Source organism: Leuciscus leuciscus (genome assembly GCF_965113295.1).
Source record: "Leuciscus leuciscus genome assembly, chromosome: 5".
Classification (NCBI taxonomy): Eukaryota; Metazoa; Chordata; class Actinopteri; order Cypriniformes; family Leuciscidae; genus Leuciscus; species Leuciscus leuciscus.
In genome coordinates, this window is record NC_138729.1 from 38,647,436 (window position 1) to 38,669,174 (window position 21,739).

Consider the following 21,739-nt stretch of genomic DNA (forward strand, 5'->3'; position numbering starts at 1 on the left):
ATGAATAATGATGGAAACTACCTCCATTATAAATGAGAAATCAGCCTTTCGCATTGTCATGGTGACAGATCTCAGATATGAATCCTAAGCGTGATCTGTAGTGTATAAAAGATCGTATGACATTTGTGGATGAGTTGAATCATAAAATACTGAAGGTCTTGATAAAAATAGAGCTTCAGTTAATTTTCAGACATTGGCCTTGTGACTTTCTCTTATGACTTTTTACCCTTCTTGCCCTTTTTCTTTCACTCTTTCCATAAATTACACGAGCATGACCCAGTTAAAAGGATGTTTTGCTTATGTAGTAAAAAGAGATGTGTTTGCATACGGTGTGTTTCCAACAGATGTGAGATGCTGATGAGGCGATACACCCTGCAGCATTAACATGCTTTTGTCTTCCAATAACTGTGCCTGGCCACAAAGCCAGTCAACTGTATATGCAGTAGAGGTTCAGGCAGCTGTTACATGTAAGAGCTATCAGGAGCTGGACTGACTGACTTCAAGACTATTACAAGGTAGGAATTTTTATATCTTTAAATGAGAATAAAAAACTGTCATTATTATGACACACTCTTTACATAGAGTCTGTTATAAAATCCTTTATATTATATTATATTTTATGTTATATTTATTGTTATTTATATTTGATTGTATGTATTATATTTTAAAAATATTCTATATTAATTATATTACTTGTATTAATAAAATGATTACACTGTTTCTATATAATACTTGTCTTAAGTACGAAGATGACAATGTTAAAAGTCTATTTCTCTCATCAAATGAATTATTCTAATTCTGTAAATTCACATTTAAATCTCAATTCAGTGAGCCGTTTTGCAGAATCTGATTTCACCAAGCACATGTTCCTGAATCAACATCTTTATTCCAATCAACCAATCAGATTTGAGGGACAAGTTTACAGTTTGTGTCAAGTTTAGGGTTACAACCAGGGTTAGGTACTTCTACATCAGTGTTTTTCATCTATCATTTCAATCTGATTTTAGGGAAAAGTAATGGGTAGGTATAGGTTTATGGTTGGGACTAAATTTTGTTGGGACTAAAATATGTTAATCCAAGAAACGCGTCTGACGGCAAAATCAGGACCTGCTCCTTTTTGCTACCTTGATTTAAATTCAGGAATTTAACAGAAATTTAAAAAAGCATTTTCAATTTAGTTCTCAGAAGTGCACAACCCAGCTAAATTGGACAAAATGGCACTAGTGAAGTTGAAAGAACAGTTATTTTGAAGTTATGTTATACTATTTATACTAGATTTGAAGAGAAAGGGAAGTGAAAGAAGGAGGTGTCAGCAAACATCATGCATGCAACCGCTTCGCTACCTGCTTCATGACACAAGCTCAAGTTTAAACTCATAATCATTCAAGAGGAAACATAGATTATCATCTCATCCTCAAAATAGTTTATGTAGAGATGGTGATTGTGTAAATGTTCAGATCATGTGAGAACAGTCAAAGGACGACAGCTCACTCTCATGCGGTTTATTTCTGTTTGTGACCTCACATCTGACTGCTTAATGCCATTAAAGGGGACCTATTATGCTTCTTTTTTACAAGATGTAATAAGTCTCAGGTGTCCCCAGAATGTGTCTGTGAAGTTTCAGCTCAAAATGCCCCACAGATCATTTATTATACTATGTTGTAAATGGCCATTTTTGAGTTGAAGCGAAAACATGCTATATCATGCATGTATCTTTAAATTCAAATGAGCTGCTGCTCCCCACCACCTATCCAGAATAGCCTGTGCCTTTACAGCTCCTGCTTCGGATACTCTGCCAAAAACTAACAAAACATCTGTTTGGTTTTGATCATTATTTCTATCGCGATCATGATCACGTGAATGAATGAATGAATGAGGCATTTATATAGCGCTTTCATATTTACTACTGTACACCCAAAGCGCTTTACAATCATATCAGGGGATCTCTCCTCAACCACCACCAGTGTGCAGCATCCACTTGGATGATGCGACGGCAGCCACAGTACAACGGCGCCAGTGCGCTCACCACACACCAGCTATAGGTGGAGAGAGGAGAGAGAGTGATAGAGCCAATTCAATGTAAGGGGATTATTAGGAGGCCATGATTGGTAAGGGCCAATGGGTGGAATGTGGCCAGGACACCGGGGTTACACCCCTACTCTTTACGAGAAATGCCATGGGATTTTTAATGACCACAGAGAGTCAGGACCTCGGTTTTACGTCTCATCCGAAAGACGTCTCACGTGACATTGAAGTTCATCATCATCATCATGAAAGTTATTATCTGCATGCGTTTTAAAGCCATATCAGTTTAAACTTCTATGGTTTTCCAATGCTATATCTCACGACCAATTCGTAAAAAAATTATAAACCCCAGTGATGGGTAGGTTTAAGGGCGAGGTCAGAGTTTGGTCATCCGTACGTATTCACATAAATTAGGCAACTTGTAAAATATGTACAATTTTGCAAAAATCGTACAAATTCGTACGAGTGAGGTTGTATGAATTCATACGAATTAGCCACCTCGTAAAATACGTACGAACTGCTGTGAGATCGGGTTGGGTTTTCTGAGAGCACACATCTGAAGCACGCGCACAGAAAACTGTCTGTCAGACGGCGGCACGGCGCGTCACGTAAGTATTAAACCAAGTTCTCTTTCACGTCTTATGTCTGTGAACGTAACAGCGGGTAAAGAAAATGCATGTGTATATTAGATCTGTGTATTAAAGTGAAAGCAATGTAATTTACAGGACAGTATGCTACAAAATTATTGTAAAATCAGTCACATAACCTATTTTAAATAACTTACCTAAACAGCAAATAATTCCAGCAGTAAAGCTTTAGCTTCTTGGTTGATGCTGTCACCCAGGAGTATCGCTTATAATTGCTGGGGTTGAAATGCTTTACAAAACTTAGGCTTTCTGCACAAAATTAAGCTCTGGTGTAGGTCTTCCTTTGCCGATTAACTCTTGAATCTTGAAAACAGCGTGGATAATTAATTAGCAACGATGTCTTCCTCATTAATGTTGCTGCGGTTATCGGTTCAAAAAAACGCCCACAAAACCTCGCACAATACAACTTTAACATCATAGGATGTCCTGTTACTTTATCCTCTACAGTAAAAGACATGGGTGTTATACTCAATTGCAACTTTTGATAATCATATTTCATATGTTACAAAAACAGCCTTTTTCCACCTTAGAAACATTGCTAAGCTACGTAATATGCTATCAGTTTCTGATGCAGAAAAGTTAGTTCATGCATTCATGACCTCGAGACTAGATTACTGTAATGCTTTATTAGCTGGTTGTCATGCATCCTCAATAAACAAGCTACAGTTAGTCCAAAATGCCGCCGCTAGAGTTCTTACTAGATCAAGAAAATATGATCATATAACCAATTTTATCATCACTGCATTGGTTACCTATAAAGTTCTGTATTAATTACAAGGTATTGCTACTGACTTATAAAGCCCTAAACGGCTTAGCTCCAGTCTATTTAACGGATCTTCTATCGCCCTATAATCCATCGCGCTCTTTAAGATCACTAAATTCAAGGCTTTTGGTCATACCTAGGATATCCAGAACCACCAAAGGAGGGAGAGCATTTTCACATTTGGCTCCAAAACTCTGGAATAGTCTTTCTGATACTGTTCGTTGCTCAGACTCGCTCTCCCAGTTTAAAACCGGATTAAAGTCTCTTCAGCCAGGCATTCATATAATATTTTTAATCTTACAGTTCAAACTACAATCCGGCCTCTAGCTCATAAACGCCAGAGGAGAACTGGCCCCCGACTGAGCCTGTGTTCTCCCAAGGTTTTTTTTTCTCCATTAGGTCACCTGATGGAGTTTTAGGACACCATTAGGTCACTTGATGGAGTTTTTCGGTTCCTTGCCACTGTTGCCTTTGGCTTGCTCAGTTGGGGATATTTTGGGGATATTTAATTTGTGTTTAATGAATCAAACAACAAAAGAAAAACAGTTAATGCTCTTGATTGAATAACTTTAGTAGCTTTAATAATAATAAATGTCTTACTTGAATGCTGCTGCTAAATGCTCTGGTGAGGAGATAAACATGTTGGACTTTGTACACCTCACTTAAGGGGAGGAGCTAAGATATTACGGCAGACTCTGTGCCAGTCATAGGTGGGGCCTGTTCCAATGTGACGTCACATTGGCGCACATTCCTAATCGGCTCATTTTGAGACACTGTTTCAGATTTATGGGGAAAATAACATTCGGAATGGATGGATTTTTACTACAATAGGGTGGTTGTGTTCACACACTGTAGACACATAATTAACAATATAAAAAACAATATAAAAGTGAATTTTTCATAATAGGTCCCCTTTAAGTAATCACGGTAAATGCATTGTCTGTGGGTGAACCTGCTCTGTTGATCTGTCTATCTGTCTTTGGTGAGGGTGGCTGGGTGTATGTAAGCCGTGTGTCTTGTATGGCTGCGCAACAGTTGGCCTTATGAATTATTTGTGTGGGACAATTGCATCTCATTTTACAGCTCTATTATATTTGATCTCTCTGCTCTCACCTCCCACCGGCCTTCCAATTGTGCATCTCTAATGGAGCATGCAATCCCGTGCTCTGCTTCCATATCTGACCCCTGACCTTAAAGGTTCCCCGCCTCTACTGTCTGGATCAGACCAACTCCATCATACCTGTCTGCTGCTCTTTCTCTCCCATCATTTCCAAATTTCCATTTTCTGTTTCTTTATTTACCATTTCCCCCTTCCCTAAACCATTTTCTTGCTTTCTAATACCTCTAATTCCATTCATCCTGTATTTAAATATCTCATTAATCCTGTTCTCTGCTTCAATTGCATTGCTTCTACAATATCCATTATATCTGATATTTTCTTCTTTCCCATTGCTCTTTCTTCTCATACGTTCTCTTCTTTCTCTCTCTCATCCACTTCTCCTCGCTTCATTCCCCCTTTTCTTATCTTACCCCCTCCTCTCTTCACTTGTTGCCTTTCTCATAAGGCAGCCTCCGACCTCCACATACACACAAACTCTTCACTCTTTCTCTCCCCCCTCATCAGGATGCTTAATCTGCGGGCAGCACAGAGCCAGTTTACCCATGAAGTGAGAGAGCCAGGGCTGTGGGTCTGGAGGGTGGAGAAGATGAAGGCTGTGCTCCTTGACCCATCGCAGAGAGGAATCTTCTACAACGGAGACGCGTACATTGTGCTCAGCAACCGAGGAAAGGATGGAAGCGACCTGCACATGTGGATGGGTGTGTAGTGTCTGTTTATTTGTGCCATTTTAAATGTAGAATGAATGAAAATGCATCTGCTGGCTGAAGACTGTAAAATGTTTTTTTGTAAACTAGGAAGGGGAAAAAAAGTTTGCATTAGTAGGTTCCTGTAGTTTTAGCATTCCCTCCTCTGATCAAGGTGAGAAGTCGTCCCGGGATGAACAGGGTGCTTGTGCCATGCTTGCCACTCAACTGGACAGCTTCTTGGGAGGAGAGCCAGTACAACATCGACAGGTGCAAGGCTATGAGTCACCTGAGTTCATGGGACTCTTCCCGAAAGGAGTCAGCTACAAGGTGAGAGAAAAGGGACAATAGGACAAAAACAAAGATTATTATTTAATTTTTTTAATGTTATTCAGCAATTATGTATTAAATGGATCAAAAGTGTTACAGACATTTATGTTACAAATAATTTCTTTTTTAAATAAATGCCGTTGACATTTTTATTCCCCAAAGAACCCTTAAAGAAATCATGGTTTCAAAACAGATTAAGCAGCATGTTTTTAACAATGTTTTTAACATTGATAACAATAAGAAATGTTTTTGATCCCCAAATCTGCATGCCTATTAGAATGATTTCTGTAATTCGACTTTGTCATCACAGGAATAAATAAAAATAAAAAATATTTTCAAAGAGAAAACAGTTATTTTAACTAGTAATAATATTTCACAATATTACAGTTTTTGCTGTGTTTTTGATCAAATAAATGCAGCAGTAAACATAAGAGACTTCAATCAAAAAAATCTTAAGAAACCCAAACCAGTTTTGACCAGTACTGTATGTCCAAAGATTGCGCCACTATGAAAGTGTGAACTCACTGGTTTCTCTTTCTGTCTCAGGAGGGTGGGGTGGAGTCTGGGTTCAAGAGTGCCAGGTCCAGGATTGGCCCTGTTACACATCTGTACCAAGTCAAAGGAAAGAAAAACATCCGCGCAAGAGAGGTGGAGCTTAGCTGGGGGAGCTTCAACAAGGGTGACTGTTTCATACTGGACTTGGGAGAGGTGTGTATGTATAAGTTTATGTGTAGGCCAACATTTTTTTTTGTAATACAGTGAGGAAAATAAGTATTTGAACACCCTGCTATTTTGCAAGTTCTCCCACTTAGAAATCATGGAGGGGTCTGAAATTGTCATCGTAGGTGCATGTCCACTGTGAGAGACATAATCTAAAAAAAAAAATCCAGAAATCACAATTTATTTGTATGATACAGCTGCAAATAAGTATTTGAACACCTGAGAAAATCAATGTTAATATTTGGTACAGTAGCCTTTGTTTGCAATTACAGAGGTCAAACATTTCCTGTAGTTTTTCACCAGGTTTGCACACACTGCAGGAGGGATTTTGGCCCACTCCTCCACACAGATCTTCTCTAGATCAGTCAGGTTTCTGGGCTGTTGCTGAGAAACACGGAGTTTGAGCTCCCTCCAAAGATTCTCTATTGGGTTTAGGTCTGGAGACTGGCTAGGCCACGCCAGAACCTTGATATGCTTCTTACAGAGCCACTCCTTGGTTATCCTGGCTGTGTGCTTCGGGTCATTGTCATGTTGGAAGACCCAGCCTCGACCCATCTTCAATGCTCTAACTGAGGGAAGGAGGTTGTTCCCCAAAATCTCGCAATACATGGCCCCGGTCATCCTCTCCTTAATACAGTGCAGTCGCCCTGTCCCATGTGCAGAAAAACACCCCCAAAGCATGATGCTACCACCCCCATGCTTCACAGTAGGGATGGTGTTCCTGGGATGGTTCTCATCATTCTTCTTCCTCCAAACACGATTAGTGGAATTATGACCAAAAAGTTCTATTTTGGTCTCATCTGACCACATGACTTTCTCCCATGACTCCTCTGGATCATCCAAATGGTCATTGGCAAACTTAAGACGGGCCTTGACATGTGCTGGTTTAACCCTTGTGCATTGTTCAAATTCACTACCCTTTCGTTATGTTCGTGGCTGAAAACAGTCACTACTTTAAACTGCTGTAAAAATGTATCAGATAAATATTGTTTTCACATTTTTTTGCATAAATCTATTAATCAACCTCAGTCCTGATCAAAACTACTAAATGTTTAAAAAAAAATCTGGATTTTAACTCTTTAATTGCCAAATGCATAAATGATGTCACTGATTTTGGGGAAAAAAAACACAAAATGACTTATTTTCAATATAAAATGTGAATGTGGACTGGATTTTTTTTTACCTTTTATCACAGTCTTGGACATGTCAAAGATTAGAAACAACATTGGTTTTGATGCATTGTTAGTTTTTGTGTAGCATCTTTTTCTCCCTCATTTACTGTTCGTGGCTGTTTTTGCCCCATTGACTTCCATTATAACCACATTTTTTGATTGCAAAGCCATGACACCATATAATCATGCATTTTTGATTGTTGGTGGTTTTCCCTGTTGGGAAGAGGTAAAATGTGTAATTTTTACTGTTGATAACCAGGTGGCACCATTAACCCTTTAGATAGGCCTGTGCAAAAAAAAGCTTAGTTTCTGGCTTTTACATGGAGTTATATGGAGTATAATAGCATATTTGTGTGTGTGTGTGTGTGTGTGTGTGTGTGTGTGTGTGTGTGTGTGTGTTTGTGTGTTTGTGTGTTTGTGTGTGTGTGTGTGTGTGTGTGTGTGTGTGTGTGTGTGTGTGTGTGTTTGTGTGTTTGTGTGTGTGTGTGTGTGTGTGTGTGTGTGTGTGTGTGTGTGTGTGTGAGTGAGAGAATATGAGAACTCACCTTGATACGTCTGAGAAAATCAAAATATGCACCTCAGCTCTCAGAACTACATGGAGTAAACAAAAACAAAGTAAGTGTATTTATGCATCTGCTGCCTTTTGATGGTGAGAAATGCAGACTAAACAAAGCAAGTGGATTTAAACACTTGCATGCAAGCCTGCTGGTCATTTGATGGTGAGAAGAGCAGCAAGCAACATGAGAAAGGGCTTGACTTGTAGTGAAGTTTTAGAGATGATTATGCAGCCTGACCCCTCCAGCGAGCTGCAGGATGTATCGTCTTCTCCCTCTGACACCACAGACTCCGACGCGCTATGCCATCGCAAGGGTCCAGAACATGGATTCTGTGTTCAATCTGTTTTTTACGGAGTAAAAATAGGAGGGGAAGGCGATGATCCCACAGGCAACGTGTGGACTCCCCTCTGGACCTGTAGACGCCGGCCAAAATCAGTAGCCCCATGTAGGCACGGAGATCTGTGGAGTCCACCCTGGTCCAGTTTCTCATTGTGCGGCGCCCATGGAGGTTGGTCATGCTGACAATGAGGTCAATCATCTGCTCCGTAAAAAACAGAATCCGTTGAACACAGAATCCATGTTCTGGACCCTTGCGATGGCATAGCGCGTCGGCCCTGGAGTCACGGGAGTTGGCAGGCTGAAGAAAGTTGTCTCCGCGTTGGTGGAAAACCACACTTCGCCGTTTCTCCCAATCCACCCAGATCCAGGATCCTCCGAATCTTCCTCGCCTTCAGTGGAAGCTAGAGAGGATGATGAGGGTGCCACATCCAAATCAGGATCTGACTCTCCTGAGTCTGTGGTGTCAGAGGGAGAAGACGATACATCCTGCAGCTCGCTGGAGGGGTCAGGCTGCATAATCATCTCTAAAACTTCACTACAAGTCAAGCCCTTTCTCATGTTGCTTGCTGCTCTTCTCACCATCAAATGACCAGCAGGCTTGCATGCAAGTGTTTAAATCCACTTGCTTTGTTTAGTCTGCATTTCTCACCATCAAAAGGCAGCAGATGCATAAATATACTTACTTTGTTTTTGTTTACTCCATGTAGTTCTGAGAGCTGAGGTGCATATTTTGATTTTCTCAGACGTATCAAGGTGAGTTCTCATATTCTCTCACTCACACACACACACACAAACACACACACACACACACACACACACACACACACACACACACACACACACACACACACACACACACACACACACACACACACACACACACACACACACACACACACACACACACACACACACACACAAATATGCTATTATACTCCATATAACTCCATGTAAAAGCCAGAAACTAAGCTTTTTTTTGCACAGGCCTATCTAAAGGGTTAATGGTGCCACCTGGTTATCAACAGTAAAAATTACACATTTTACCTCTTCCCAACAGGGAAAACCACCAACAATCAAAAATGCATGATTATATGGTGTCATGGCTTTGCAATCAGAAAATTTGGTTATAATGGAAGTCAATGGGGCAAAAACAGCCACGAACAATAAATGAGGGAGAAAAAGTTAAAATCTGATGCTACACAAAAACTAACAATGCATCAAAACCATTTTGAGCAGGACTGAGGTTGATTAATAGATTTAGTAAAAAAAAATTTTATCTGATACATTTTTACAGCAGTTTAAAGTAGTGGCTGTTTTCAGCCACGAACATAACTAAAGGGTAGTGAATTTGCCCACAGTGTACTGTTGAGTTTTTTAAAAATTTCAAAGCATTTTCCCAAAATATGTGTCAAAATAAGATTAGTCACCAAAAATCGTTCCATTTGCTGAAACACGGAGAAAGTAATGGCCAAATTAAGACTAAAAAATTCCCCACAGTGGATGAAAACATCCCCAACAGCACATAAGGGTTTAAGTAGGGGAACCTTCCGTGCCATGCATGATTTCAAACCATGACGTCTTAGTGTATTACCAACAGTAACCTTGGAAACGGTGGTCCCAGCTCTTTTCAGGTCATTGACCAGCTCCTCCCGTGTAGTTCTGGGCTGATTTCTCACCTTTCTTAGGATCATTGAGACCCCACGAGGTGAGATCTTGCATGGAGCCCCAGTCCGAGGGAGTTTGACAGTCATGTTTAGCTTCTTCCATTTTCTAATGATTGCTCCAACAGTGGACCTTTTTTCACCAAGCTGCTTGGCAATTTCCCCGTAGCCCTTTCCAGCCTTGTGGAGGTGTACAATTTTGTCTCTATAGTGTCTTTGGACAGCTCTTTGGTCTTGGCCATGTTAGTAGTTGGATTCTTACTGATTGTATGGGGTGGACAGGTGTCTTAATGCAGCTAACGACTAATTTAGGATAATAAATGGAGTGGAGGTGGCAATTTAAAGGCAGACTAACAGGTCTTTGAGGGTCAGAATTCTAGCTGATAGACAGGTGTTCAAATACTTATTTGCAGCTGTATCATACAAATAAATAGTTAAAAAATCATATATTGTGATTTCTGGATTTTTTTTTTTTTGATTATGTCTCTCACAGTGGACATGCACCTACGATGACAATTTCAGACCCCTCCATGATTTCCAAGTGGGAGAACTTGCAAAATAGCATGGTGTTCAAATACTTATTTTCCTCACTGTATCTCTCATTGTGGTGCCATTATTTATTATTTTAGTTGGCTAATCATGGCCAATCATTTAGTTATCATTATCACATATCACAATTATCATGTGTGTTTATGCTCAGACTATAGTCACTTGGAGGGGTTCCAAAGCCAACATGTTTGAGCGACAGAAGGTGTGTGAGATCGCAATGCTGATCAGAGACACAGAGAGGAATGGCAAAGCTCACATCGTTGATGTGACAGAGGGAGAGGAAACACTGGAGATGGTTCAGGTGACAAACCTCCATTCCATTGAAGATGCTCTTTGAATCATTCTCAAATCATTTTGGACAACATGATCGTCAGGTTCAGGCTCATGCAGCTCAAGTACTGCTGTCATTAAAGGGATAGTTCACCCAAAAATGAAAATTATCCCATCATTTACTTACCCTCAAGCCATCCTAGGTGTATGTGAGTATCATAAAAATGAGAGTAATATTAAAAAATGTCATTGCTCTTTCAAGCTTTATAATGGCATTGAATGGCGGTCCTGAATTTAAAGTCCAAAAAAGTGCATCCATCCATCATAAAAGTAATCCATACAACTCCAGGGGGTTAATAAAGGCCTTCTGAAGCAAAGCGATGGGGTTTTGTAAGAAAAATATCCATATTTAAAACTTAAGACAGACAGACAGCCAGCCGTACGCATCGATTTATGGCAAAAGAGTAACTCCTGACCCGACGCATGGCGTATTGACAAACACGGAAGTGCAGAGGATAGAGTAAAACAAAACCGGTCACGAATTAGAATTTGTAAATGGAAATATCGAAGGATTTCAATACAAGAGAAGAGGAGCTTGAGTTTGTTGCCCAGCCCTATTTGTTTGAAGAGAGGCGCCTAAGCGTATGCTACTCCTACATCCTACGTCATACATTGCGTCAGGGGTTTCTCTTTTGGCGTAAGTCAACTTGTGCAGGCCATCTGCCGGAAGCTATAGTTATTTGAGTCTATAAAGTTTTAAATATGGATGTTTTTCTTGCAAAAATCCATCACTTTGCTTCAGAAGGCCTTTATTAACCACCTGGAGTCGTATAGATTACTTTTATTATGGATGGATGCGCTTTTTTGGAAGAGCAATGATATTTTTTAATATAACTTGTGTTCGTGTTTATCTGACAGAAGACAGTCATATACACCTAGTCATGGGATAATTTTCATTTTTGGGTGAATTATCCCGGTAAGACAAAACAAAGAACCAAAGACTAAGAAATTCTAAAATTAATTTTAATTTAATTTAAAATCCACCTTTTAAAAAGGTCTGAACATTACTAAATTATATATATAAATTATACATGATTTATTAATAAATGCAAACATTCATAAATGGATTAGAAATATTAGAACTATTAACACCATCTCAAATTTATTTGAAAGGCACTTGGTCCAATCCCAGCTCTGAAGGACAGCTCAACAGAGGAAGATGCTGAAGCAGATATCTCTAATTCTGCTTGCCTTTACAAAGTCAGTTCTCTCTCTCCTTTACAGTGTAATGTGCAGGCATCAAAATTACCTTTTATTTTCAGTCAAACTGTTAGTCTAGCAATAAATTGGTCAATTAAAGTTGTACTTTCCTGGTTGATGTTTGAAGGCTAAGAATGTTCTAGGGATAATAATAATTCACATTGGAGATAAATGTCTGAATGATTCTCTCTGAGGTGTCTAACGCAACAGGCCAAATGACCTTGACAAAACTGTGTGACAAAGGACCTTTCGCTCAAGAGCTGCTGGAGAAAGATGACTGCTTCATATTGGACAATGGCTCTAATGGGAAGATTTACGTTTGGAAAGGTGATTGCGTGTATTTGTTCATCTGCGTGTGTAGTAAAATCACACCTTTTATAATCATTGCCTTACTTTATTGACGCACAGGGAATGGAGCCAATTTAGATGAGAAGAGAGTTGCCATGAAGGTGGCAGATGAGTTTATTACAGAAATGAACTATCCCAGGATGAGAACGCAGGTTTGTTTCATTTTCATTTTGTGCACAAAAACTATGACCTCTTCTTTCAGTCATCCACATTTCTTTATGTCCTTAGGTGGAAATTCTCCCTCAGGGTCGTGAATCTGTCCTCTTCAAACAGTTCTTCCTGAGCTGGAGTTAAACACACCAACATATAGGATGTATGTAGAAACGGATGCTCATTTTGTATAATCACACATGCAGCATACTAGCCATCAGTGGTGTAGCCTGCCTGTTAAAACCCTTTGCTGTTAGCCAAAAGATTACTTGTTTGATCCCAGGTTTGTGAAGGCTGGGACAGTTGTAATTGTTATTAATAATATTTTTTATTAATATAAATAAAACAAATTGTAAATTGTTGATTAGTTTTCTGTCACATGCAGATCATTTGTTTTAATATAAAACATCTGTATACAACCCAAATGTTTGTGATTTTATGGAGTCCAAATATGCAATAACATGATGTCTGTTATTTTTGTTATATATATATTGAGCGTCAGATTGGCCCAATATCAAATACATGCACAAACAGACACCACATACAGTACCGATGCTTATGTAACCATGTGATATTACATGGTCTTTCTGTGTGATCATCCTTTATCTTGGAGATACGCTCCATTATAAAGTATGAGCTTACGTTAATCTAACGTTTGAACCTCCGCAACCAATCAGAATCAGTGTGAAGGACAAATGGCTGAGCTCTCGCCCATGAAGGTTCAGAAAATAAACACTGAACAAATAACAACTTGAGCAATAACACTTTCACAAGAAGCTAAATAAAGCCCCATTGACATTCTTAATGAATTGATAAACAGATTTAAAAACAGGTCTAAAGCTCATTACTCTTAAAGAATCAATGAACACATTAAACTATCTTAACTATTTCTTAACTGTTATGCATGTTCTTAATGTCTTACAAAGCATTTTAATCTTACAGGCAAATGCTTCAAATGATTTTGGTAATATATCTACTTTAGGACTGGCTGATCAGAGTAACAAACATTTTACTTCTTAAAATCTGCAGTAAGAAAATAAAAGACATTTGAGTCATTTGAGAACTTGCTGTTCTTGTGGTTTCATTTCATGAGAACAACATTTAGTTATCTTGAAATGACGACCATCGGGGTGTGGTGAGAAAAATGAGCAAGACATATTTCATTATGTCTGTTTCTGTGCCAGTTGTTGTTTAATGTGAAACTGCATATTAATCATATGAGTATAATATGATTTTCTCCATTATTTCAAATGAAACTGCATCTTAAACAATTGCAATTGCTTACATGCATGTAAACAAATTCACATGATTCATTTCTGGACTTGGTTTAAATGGAACGTCACAGAAAGTTTAAATCTTCTGACAGTGATGCTGAGTTCATTCATTTCAGTTTTAGTTTTAAAGTATCAAAACTTGCTGTCTTTACTTCTCAGTCAGCTTGTTCAATTTTAAACCAAACAAAGTCATGCTTGTATTGTTTCTTTTATTAGTTATTTAGACTTTGAATTGATCAGACCTGACCATACTAGCAACTAAAGCATATTATTCAACCTAAATGAACTGATTACACAAGCTCATAATGGCAATGCCCTTATCACTGCTCCTCCTTTATAAGTTTACACCAGTTGATATAGATATCATGTGTCTATGACTAGGGTGGATTGAGGAGTCAAAGGTTGTTGTCTAGTTATACAGATGACATGATAGAGAATCTGGGTCCTTATGCTCTGGTTCTGCTGGTGTGCACCACAAATCTCCGAGCTGGCCTGTTCCCGCAATAGAGAAGGTGAGGGATATAAACTTCCTTCCTTTAATTTAAACATAATATTTTAATATATAAGAGAGAGAGAGAGAGAGGCCTCTCTTTTTTTCAATCTTTTTTTTTCAGGAAGTAAAAGCTGTCTGTGCTTTCACCTTTATTTGGGATATATTTGTGTTAATTTTTATGTACTTCCTATTCATTTAGTAGTAACAGGTATTTTATTTAAAATGTAAAATTGATATATTTAATTCATTTAAATAATAGTATTTATAATATAATATGATTAAATTACATAATAAATTATGCATATTAAATATATCATAATTATTAAGTACTTGGGTTGATTCAGATGTTTGATGAGCTTTGTGTTCTGTATAAGGTACTCAAGAGAAAACTGGATTTTTTAATCAGCCAATATGAAGAGTATCCTGAAGGGCAAACGTAAGTTTAAACATTGTGATTTCAATGATAATATTATCCCCTGGTTTCACAGACAAGCCTTAAGCCTAGTCCCAGACTAAAATGCATTATTGAGCTGTTTTAACTCAAAGCAACTTGCACTGGTATATCATAAAATATGTCAATGCCATTGTTTTGTCTCAAGATGCAAATTTGTTTTTTCTAAGGCACGCTCATAAAAGCTACTTAAATGTCTTAATTGAACTAAGGCCTGATACTGGTTTAATCATACCCTGTGTGTGAACACAGGCCTATGACACTTATGATTTTATAGTGTGTATGAATGTTAGAAAGTGTATGTTTTGTTGTGTGTATATAACAGGATTTGAGGCACCTGAAGCTGGTTTGAGTAACTCTATCGGAGCTGTGCGCTGGGCTCTTCCTGATGAAAGTCTTCAGGCTCACAGCTCCGTTCCTAGCCAGAGCAGTCAGAGCCACAGACAAAAGGTAAGAAAGAAAGAAAGAAAGAAAGAAAGAAAGAAAGAAAGAAAGAAAGAAAGAAAGAAAGAAAGAAAGAAAGAAAGAAAGAAAGAAAGAAAGAAAGAAAGACAATAGATAGATAGATAGATAGATAGATAGATAGATAGATAGATAGATAGATAGATAGATAGATAGATAGATAGATAGATAGATAGATATTTTGTGTATTGTTTTGAAGTTTAATGTTTTTGCCTAATATACACCTAACCAATCTTTCTGTTGCTATACAGGACTTGAAAGATCTCCGCAGCCTGCAGGAATGTGTGAAATTTATCACTCAGTGGAAACAGCAGGTGGAACATGTCTGCAAGGTAACGTGTAAAGCTTATGGATTTTAAAAACTATCATCACCATGTGATTCCACAAAGCTGCAAGTAATTACATGTAATTGTGAAACTTCTTTAAACTTCCTATGAAATGCAAGATGAAAAAGTGTGTAATGTAATGACAAACAGTTTATACTGTTTATACATTAACTCAAACAGTCCCGCCATCTAGCTTTAAATGAATTGCACCCTGGTCACATGACTACAAACAATAAAATTACATCATGTCAAATTACTGTAATTTCTGGCTGACAACATGTGATGTGATGTTCTCAGAAAATTCACTTTTTACAGTTGAAATTACAGTAATTACGACATGGTGTGAAAGCACCTTTACTTCCTTGAAGTGACCATCACATGTACCCTTCGTTAATATAATTGTGGAAGGACCCTTTGTTAAGGCATTTAGGTGTCCACTTTAATGTGGAACACAAATGTGTCCGCTGCCCAAAGTGCCCTTCAAAGGCACAACAACGTTGTTTGGTAGTTACCCATAGACGTGAGCAAGTGTGATATTGCTTTTATACACCGGTTCAAAAAAAGAATAAGAAGAACTTGGGTAACTTGCATTTTTAAACACAATTGCCAGTTCCTTTGTCTCTTTTTCAATAAAACAAAAAAATAACTGTTGCGAGTCTATGTGCAACACACAGCATTGTATCAGTGTTTTTGAACGAATCGGTAAGGTAAATGATTCAGTGACTCACTTCATAAAGATATGGCTGTCTCTGAAATCACATACTTCCCTACTATATAGTTGGTGAAAAACAGTAGGCTATGTGACAAAAGAAGTATGACCGAATTAATATCACTCATAAAAGAGTAGTCAAAATGTACCCAGATGACCTACTTTTTCTGGCGAGATTCTGAAGTGTGCATGACTTTACTGTCCCATGAGGCCATGAGAGGATTTGTGAATGGCAGTGAAGCGATGCAACTGATGCTAGGTCACATTATAATGACAGCATGGCAAATGTAATACATCCAGATTACATTCATACTACACTCATTCATACTATATAGAACTTACTTTTTTAGTGGCTGTGAAGATTCACATGGTTTTGTTCCTAAATAATTTAGTGTTTTTAAACGAATTGGTTGAATAAACAATTCAATTATTCCCTCATTAAGACAGTAACATCGCCACCTACTGTGAAACAGTGAAGAAAAAGTCGCTGAAAAACAGGCTTGGAACAGGAGGGACCAAATGATAGGATTTTCATTTTTGGGTGAACTGTCTCTTTAATGTTATTAAGGTCGCTTGGCAACATCTTATAAAGTAACTGTTTATCACCCGTTGACAAAGCTAAGTCCATAGAAGTTTCATAATTCATGTATCATAAAGCTACTGATAAGACTAAATTAACTCCATGTCACTACCTGTCATGATGGTTGTATTGAACTGAAGGTGAAATTCACCATGGGATGGTGAGGTGATGATTTTTGTGCACAATGTGGAGGTAAAGAACGTAAAGCAGAGGTTTCTGTTTCTTTGTGTCCACAACGCAATCTCCCATCTCTCTGTGTGATTGATGTGTGTGTGTGTGTGTGTGTGTGTGTGTGTGTGTGTGTGTGTGTGTGTGTGTGTGTGTGTGTGTGTGTGTGTGTGTGTGTGTGTGTTTTAGCCTGGTGCCAATGCAGATGAAGACCCACGTATGCATGCAGAGCCACATAGTCTGGAGCAATGCCGCAAGCTCATCCTGGAGTGGGCACAGGAGTTCAAGAAAGTTGACAATGTGAGTTTATGACTAAAAGAGACATAGCCTACTGTATGTATAAACAAATGACATAGGTTACTGCTTAACTGATATCAGTTATGTCTAACAAGTTCACAAACATGAGAAAATGTATAAAAGTGCATAGAGTTGATCAAAATGTAAAAAAATAATAATAATTTGTGATAATTCTATATTCTATAATCCATAAAAAATGTTTTACATATGCATTATAGTTCTTCCAAATATGTATGTATACATACAGTACTTCTAATATACCTATAAAAAAATACGCAAAAAAGCAGAATGCAGAAATCTCATCAAGCACCCCCAGTGTTCAAACTACGAATTACTCATGGCAGTCACCAAACTTCTGGAAAAAGAATAACATCTTTAATTGTTTTCATTAAGGTCATTGCTTAGATTGAGTTTATTATTTTCTCCTACCTGTAGTTGTTTAGTGAGAGCACATGGCGACAAGAACGAGATGCGATCTGGGAGCAGAAAGAGAACAAGGCTGATTCTGCCAAGCACATAGAGCAGAAGATCATGGAATGGGCTAAAGAGCTACAGACTGTGTCAGAGGTGAGATCAGCGTGTTTGACCCCATGAGACATAATGTAAAAATGTATGTGCAGTATTTGTGTACATGTATATTATACCTGTGTGCAGCACTGTGGTGTGATGAGGCACGAATTAGGCCAGTTTCTGAAGCAGCTGGAACTGAAGAAGAGGAAAATCTTGACTCTATTGCCTTTTTTGGAATTCATAACTTGGTCTCTACTGAAGCAGGACAGCCAGGTACAAGTTTAGATAAGAGACCAATAAACTAAACTTTTTTACAAACATCTAGCATGAGTCCATAGTTTGCAACCATATACTGAATCTACAGACAATTTAAACAGTATCAGAATATACTTTTATCACTGCTTATGTAAACAGTTTAGCACAGTTTACAGATCGTCACCATGCCCAAAGAAGCTTATTCTTTTTTCACTTTGCGGTATTTATTCTGTAAAAATGCATTTGTGCTTTGGTTATTTGTGTTTTCGAACATCCTAGACCTTTATGGCAGTTTGCTGTCTCCTTTCCAAGAAAGAGATTCCGTTCTAGAGAGATTCAGTTTCAGAGATTTCAGGTTCAGTTACAGAGATTCATATATATTTGTATAACACACACACACACACACACACACACACACACACACACACACACACACACACACACACAAAATAATATAAGCAGTATATTTAGATGTATTATATTTATAATGTATTTTTTAGGGTGTTGTTCCTCAGCTATGGCTCCTAAGCAAACATCGTACCTGGAAAACAGGTAATTCTTTTTATTTTTTTATTTTTACTTAGACCTGTGTTAGGGGTTAACAGTTTAGGATCCAAGGACCAGATATTTGAAAGAAGACCCGGAGTCAGAATTATAATAAATTGAAGAAAAGTTTTACTGAAGATAGTTTGCAGTTTCATCAGCAGAAGTCAGCTTCAAGACTCACACAGGAGTTCGTTGGCCGCCCCGCTTGCAGTTACAAAGATCACAGCAGTCATACCCTACACCAAGGTCTAAGCTACATCATTGCTTCAGGTTGAATGATTCTCATTGGCTAAGACACAGATAAACATAGTAATTTTCCACACATATACAGATAAACTGAAGGATATCTCCATCGATTATGCAGCTGACACTCAGACCCTGAAGTTAGGCACGTCGTGACCTTCCAGGTCGCAGATTTGGGTTGCTGGGCGCCAGCATGTCCCGAACAACAACTCAGTCAATCTCCAATAATGCCAGTGGTTCCTTAACCTGTGACCAAGAAGATTAACACACACACACCGACACACAGCTTTTCCAAGGTTGGATTTGGCCAGGCTCTAACTATAAACAGGAGTATCGTCTCAAAACATCAAGATAATGCGTTCTTTCTCAAGAAGAGCTACATTTTAGTCTAACTGGAAAGTAAGGCTTTAACTGAGAAATGGTCCCTTAAACTATAGACTTCAATGACCCCTATATGTTTTAACACGTTGAAGACCTTTCTCAAACACAAAACATGTCCCTATTTCATTTCTGGAAGTCGGGCTAAATTAGCAAGCACTGTTACTGCATTCAGATATCAAATACAGACATTAAAAAGAATACATTAAAAGAACATTTCAGTAATCACACTGGTAACTTCTATAACAAAGTAAAATCTCCAGAGAAGTCATTCAACTCATATAATATTAGAAGGAAAAATATTGATTAATATCATGATTATTATAATCACTCATTACATATACATTGAAGCAGCAGTGGATTCCAATCCACCCCCTTCACCTGTCATTAGATTGAAATACAGATTTGCCAATTTACATTAAATTCCTTTTAGGACAAAAGTTTAAAAGGAATTTAATTTAGTGATTAAATTATATTGACTACTCATACTTATATATACAGTACAATTCAGTGTGTTTAATTGTTTTGACAGAGACACCAAAGTACATTCCAAACTCAGGTACAGATTTATGTATTTATTATGCATTATCATGTCATCCTTATTTTAATCATCACTGTGGTAATAATGTTTATCACTGTTTTCCATAGTGTGGAGATGGATCCGCAGTGCTTCAGGTATCCCTGATTCAGACCTTCATGATTCGCTAATTTTGCCAATGAAAATTAGTTTGGGCTTAAGAAAGCTTTTAAATTTATATTTGCACCTGTTCCACTTTATCATCTCCTCTGTTTAGTGGACATCACACTGGACCCGATGACTAACCACCCATGGTTACAGCTCTCAGATGACAAAAAGAGGGTACAGGAAGCTCTGAGTGAAACCGAAGTGTCATTCAGTAACCAGCGCTTTGACAGCTGGCCATGCGTTCTGGGCTGGGAAGGGCTCACTTCCGGTCGGTACTATTGGGAAGTTGATATTGCCAACAAAGGCTACTGGCGTGTCGGAGTGACCACTTCCTCCTCCAAAAGGAAAGGCCGAAGTCCCATGAACCCTTCTGAGGGCTTCTGGACAATATGGAGAAGCACACGGCAGTTTTATGCATGCACCAAGCCGGAGACTGAGCTACCTCTTACACTTGTGCCCAGAAAGCTGGGAGTCTACCTGGATTATGAGGAAGGGCACCTGTCTTTCTACAATGCAGAGACACGCTCACATATCTTCACATTTACTGCAAATTTCAGAGAAAAGTTGTACCCGCTTTTCGCACCACTGGATGGACGTACGCTTATCACACTGTCCTCCACAGTCAATTCAGAAACGTCCTCTTTCGACATCTCTCTATAGATCTGCAGTCCTTGTAACGTGACAAATGTCCTCATAGGGCTAATGAGGGCAGCAGGTGGGACTTGCATACGAATACAGCTGCCAGTCATCGGGATCCAAGCAGATTATCATCTGTCAGATCTGAAGGATGAGATCCCGTGGATACTGTGAAGTTGTTTTGGTTGTAAATTTCAACTTCAGCACAGTTGCAAAGTTCTGAGGATTTTCTTACTGGAAAATTATGAAATTATGATTGTTCTGCTGTCTATATGTACATAGTTTTGTGAAGTTTGAACGTTGTGCTCACAAGTCAGTTAGTCCTTATGAAGCACACTGGACAATCGTTTGATGAATCAAAATTCCTTGTCATTTTTGTTAGGTTTGCCTCTGAATGATATTTGCCATTTCATCCGAATCAAAAATAGTAGTACAATAATTTTTATTTTATTTTATATAATTCATAAAAAAACATTTGATTCTAGCTCACAATTCTTAGATTATAAACAATAATGTAAATTTGCATAATATAGCACCACTTGGTAGTGTACAGAGTGTACACTTGGGTAGTGGGTAGGATTTGGAACCAATCTATTCAATTTGGGGGTTTTGTGAATTCAGTATGATTCACTGCTTGGAATGCCAACAATGAATACTTTGAGACTCATAAAAATAGAATTCAAAGCACACAATATGATTGTCTACAAGCTCCAAATTGGCAGTCCTAACCCCTAGCACAATGTTATGTAATTGTGTTACATGTTTTATTATGAATCTCAAATGCACATTGCATTTCTTGTAACTTATTTAAAACTGCATAAACATACCAAAAAAGAAATCAAGACACAATCATTTTTTTTAAAAAGTGTGTATTTAAAAAAATGTCCCCAGATACAAATAAATGCATGTGTATATGTATAAAGGCAACTATGCGGGTACAAGAACATAAAAGGAAAAAAACAAAAATAGCATAAAAATCTATAGTAAATTAGAACAGTATAAAGTTTTATCAAGATTACCAGGAGGGACTCAAACATGCCCTGAGAATTTGATCATATTTAGGCATTCAACCCATAACCACTTACACAACGGTTATTTCATGGTAAATCTGACTGGCCAGTTATGAGTTTTT

General features: G+C 38.1%; 2 protein-coding genes across 2 annotated transcripts; both read left to right on the top strand.

Moving 5' to 3' along the window:
- Positions 1-357: 357 nt before the first annotated feature.
- On the top strand, positions 358-13,019 carry capga (capping protein (actin filament), gelsolin-like a). Its single transcript, XM_082169460.1, has 9 exons — positions 358-515; positions 5,060-5,253; positions 5,414-5,568; positions 6,115-6,276; positions 10,718-10,867; positions 12,010-12,096; positions 12,291-12,423; positions 12,505-12,596; positions 12,673-13,019. The coding sequence occupies exons 2-9, from the start codon at positions 5,061-5,063 to the stop codon at positions 12,736-12,738; spliced, it is 1,038 nt and encodes a 345-aa protein (XP_082025586.1). The 5' UTR covers positions 358-515; position 5,060; the 3' UTR covers positions 12,739-13,019.
- Positions 13,020-13,802: 783 nt separating this feature from the next.
- On the top strand, positions 13,803-21,584 carry LOC309498625 (E3 ubiquitin-protein ligase TRIM69). Its single transcript, XM_082169456.1, has 11 exons — positions 13,803-14,380; positions 14,736-14,797; positions 15,138-15,262; positions 15,526-15,606; positions 17,247-17,357; positions 17,790-17,921; positions 18,009-18,137; positions 18,620-18,671; positions 19,819-19,845; positions 19,935-19,961; positions 20,081-21,584. The coding sequence occupies exons 2-11, from the start codon at positions 14,773-14,775 to the stop codon at positions 20,629-20,631; spliced, it is 1,260 nt and encodes a 419-aa protein (XP_082025582.1). The 5' UTR covers positions 13,803-14,380; positions 14,736-14,772; the 3' UTR covers positions 20,632-21,584.
- The last annotated feature ends 155 nt before the right edge of the window (positions 21,585-21,739 follow it).

Excerpts from the sequence above, each read along its gene's own strand:
- capga (XM_082169460.1), top strand. The coding sequence starts at position 5,061 with ATGCTTAATCTGCGGGCAGCACAGAGCCAGTTTACCCATGAAGTGAGA. Across the intron at positions 5,254-5,413 it reads CGACCTGCACATGTGGATGG|GTGAGAAGTCGTCCCGGGAT; the intron begins GTGTGTAGTGTC and ends CCTCTGATCAAG. Across the intron at positions 12,597-12,672 it reads ATCCCAGGATGAGAACGCAG|GTGGAAATTCTCCCTCAGGG; the intron begins GTTTGTTTCATT and ends TTATGTCCTTAG.
- LOC309498625 (XM_082169456.1), top strand. The coding sequence starts at position 14,773 with ATGAAGAGTATCCTGAAGGGCAAAC. Across the intron at positions 14,798-15,137 it reads GAGTATCCTGAAGGGCAAAC|GATTTGAGGCACCTGAAGCT; the intron begins GTAAGTTTAAAC and ends TGTATATAACAG. Across the intron at positions 19,962-20,080 it reads ATGGATCCGCAGTGCTTCAG|TGGACATCACACTGGACCCG; the intron begins GTATCCCTGATT and ends TCCTCTGTTTAG.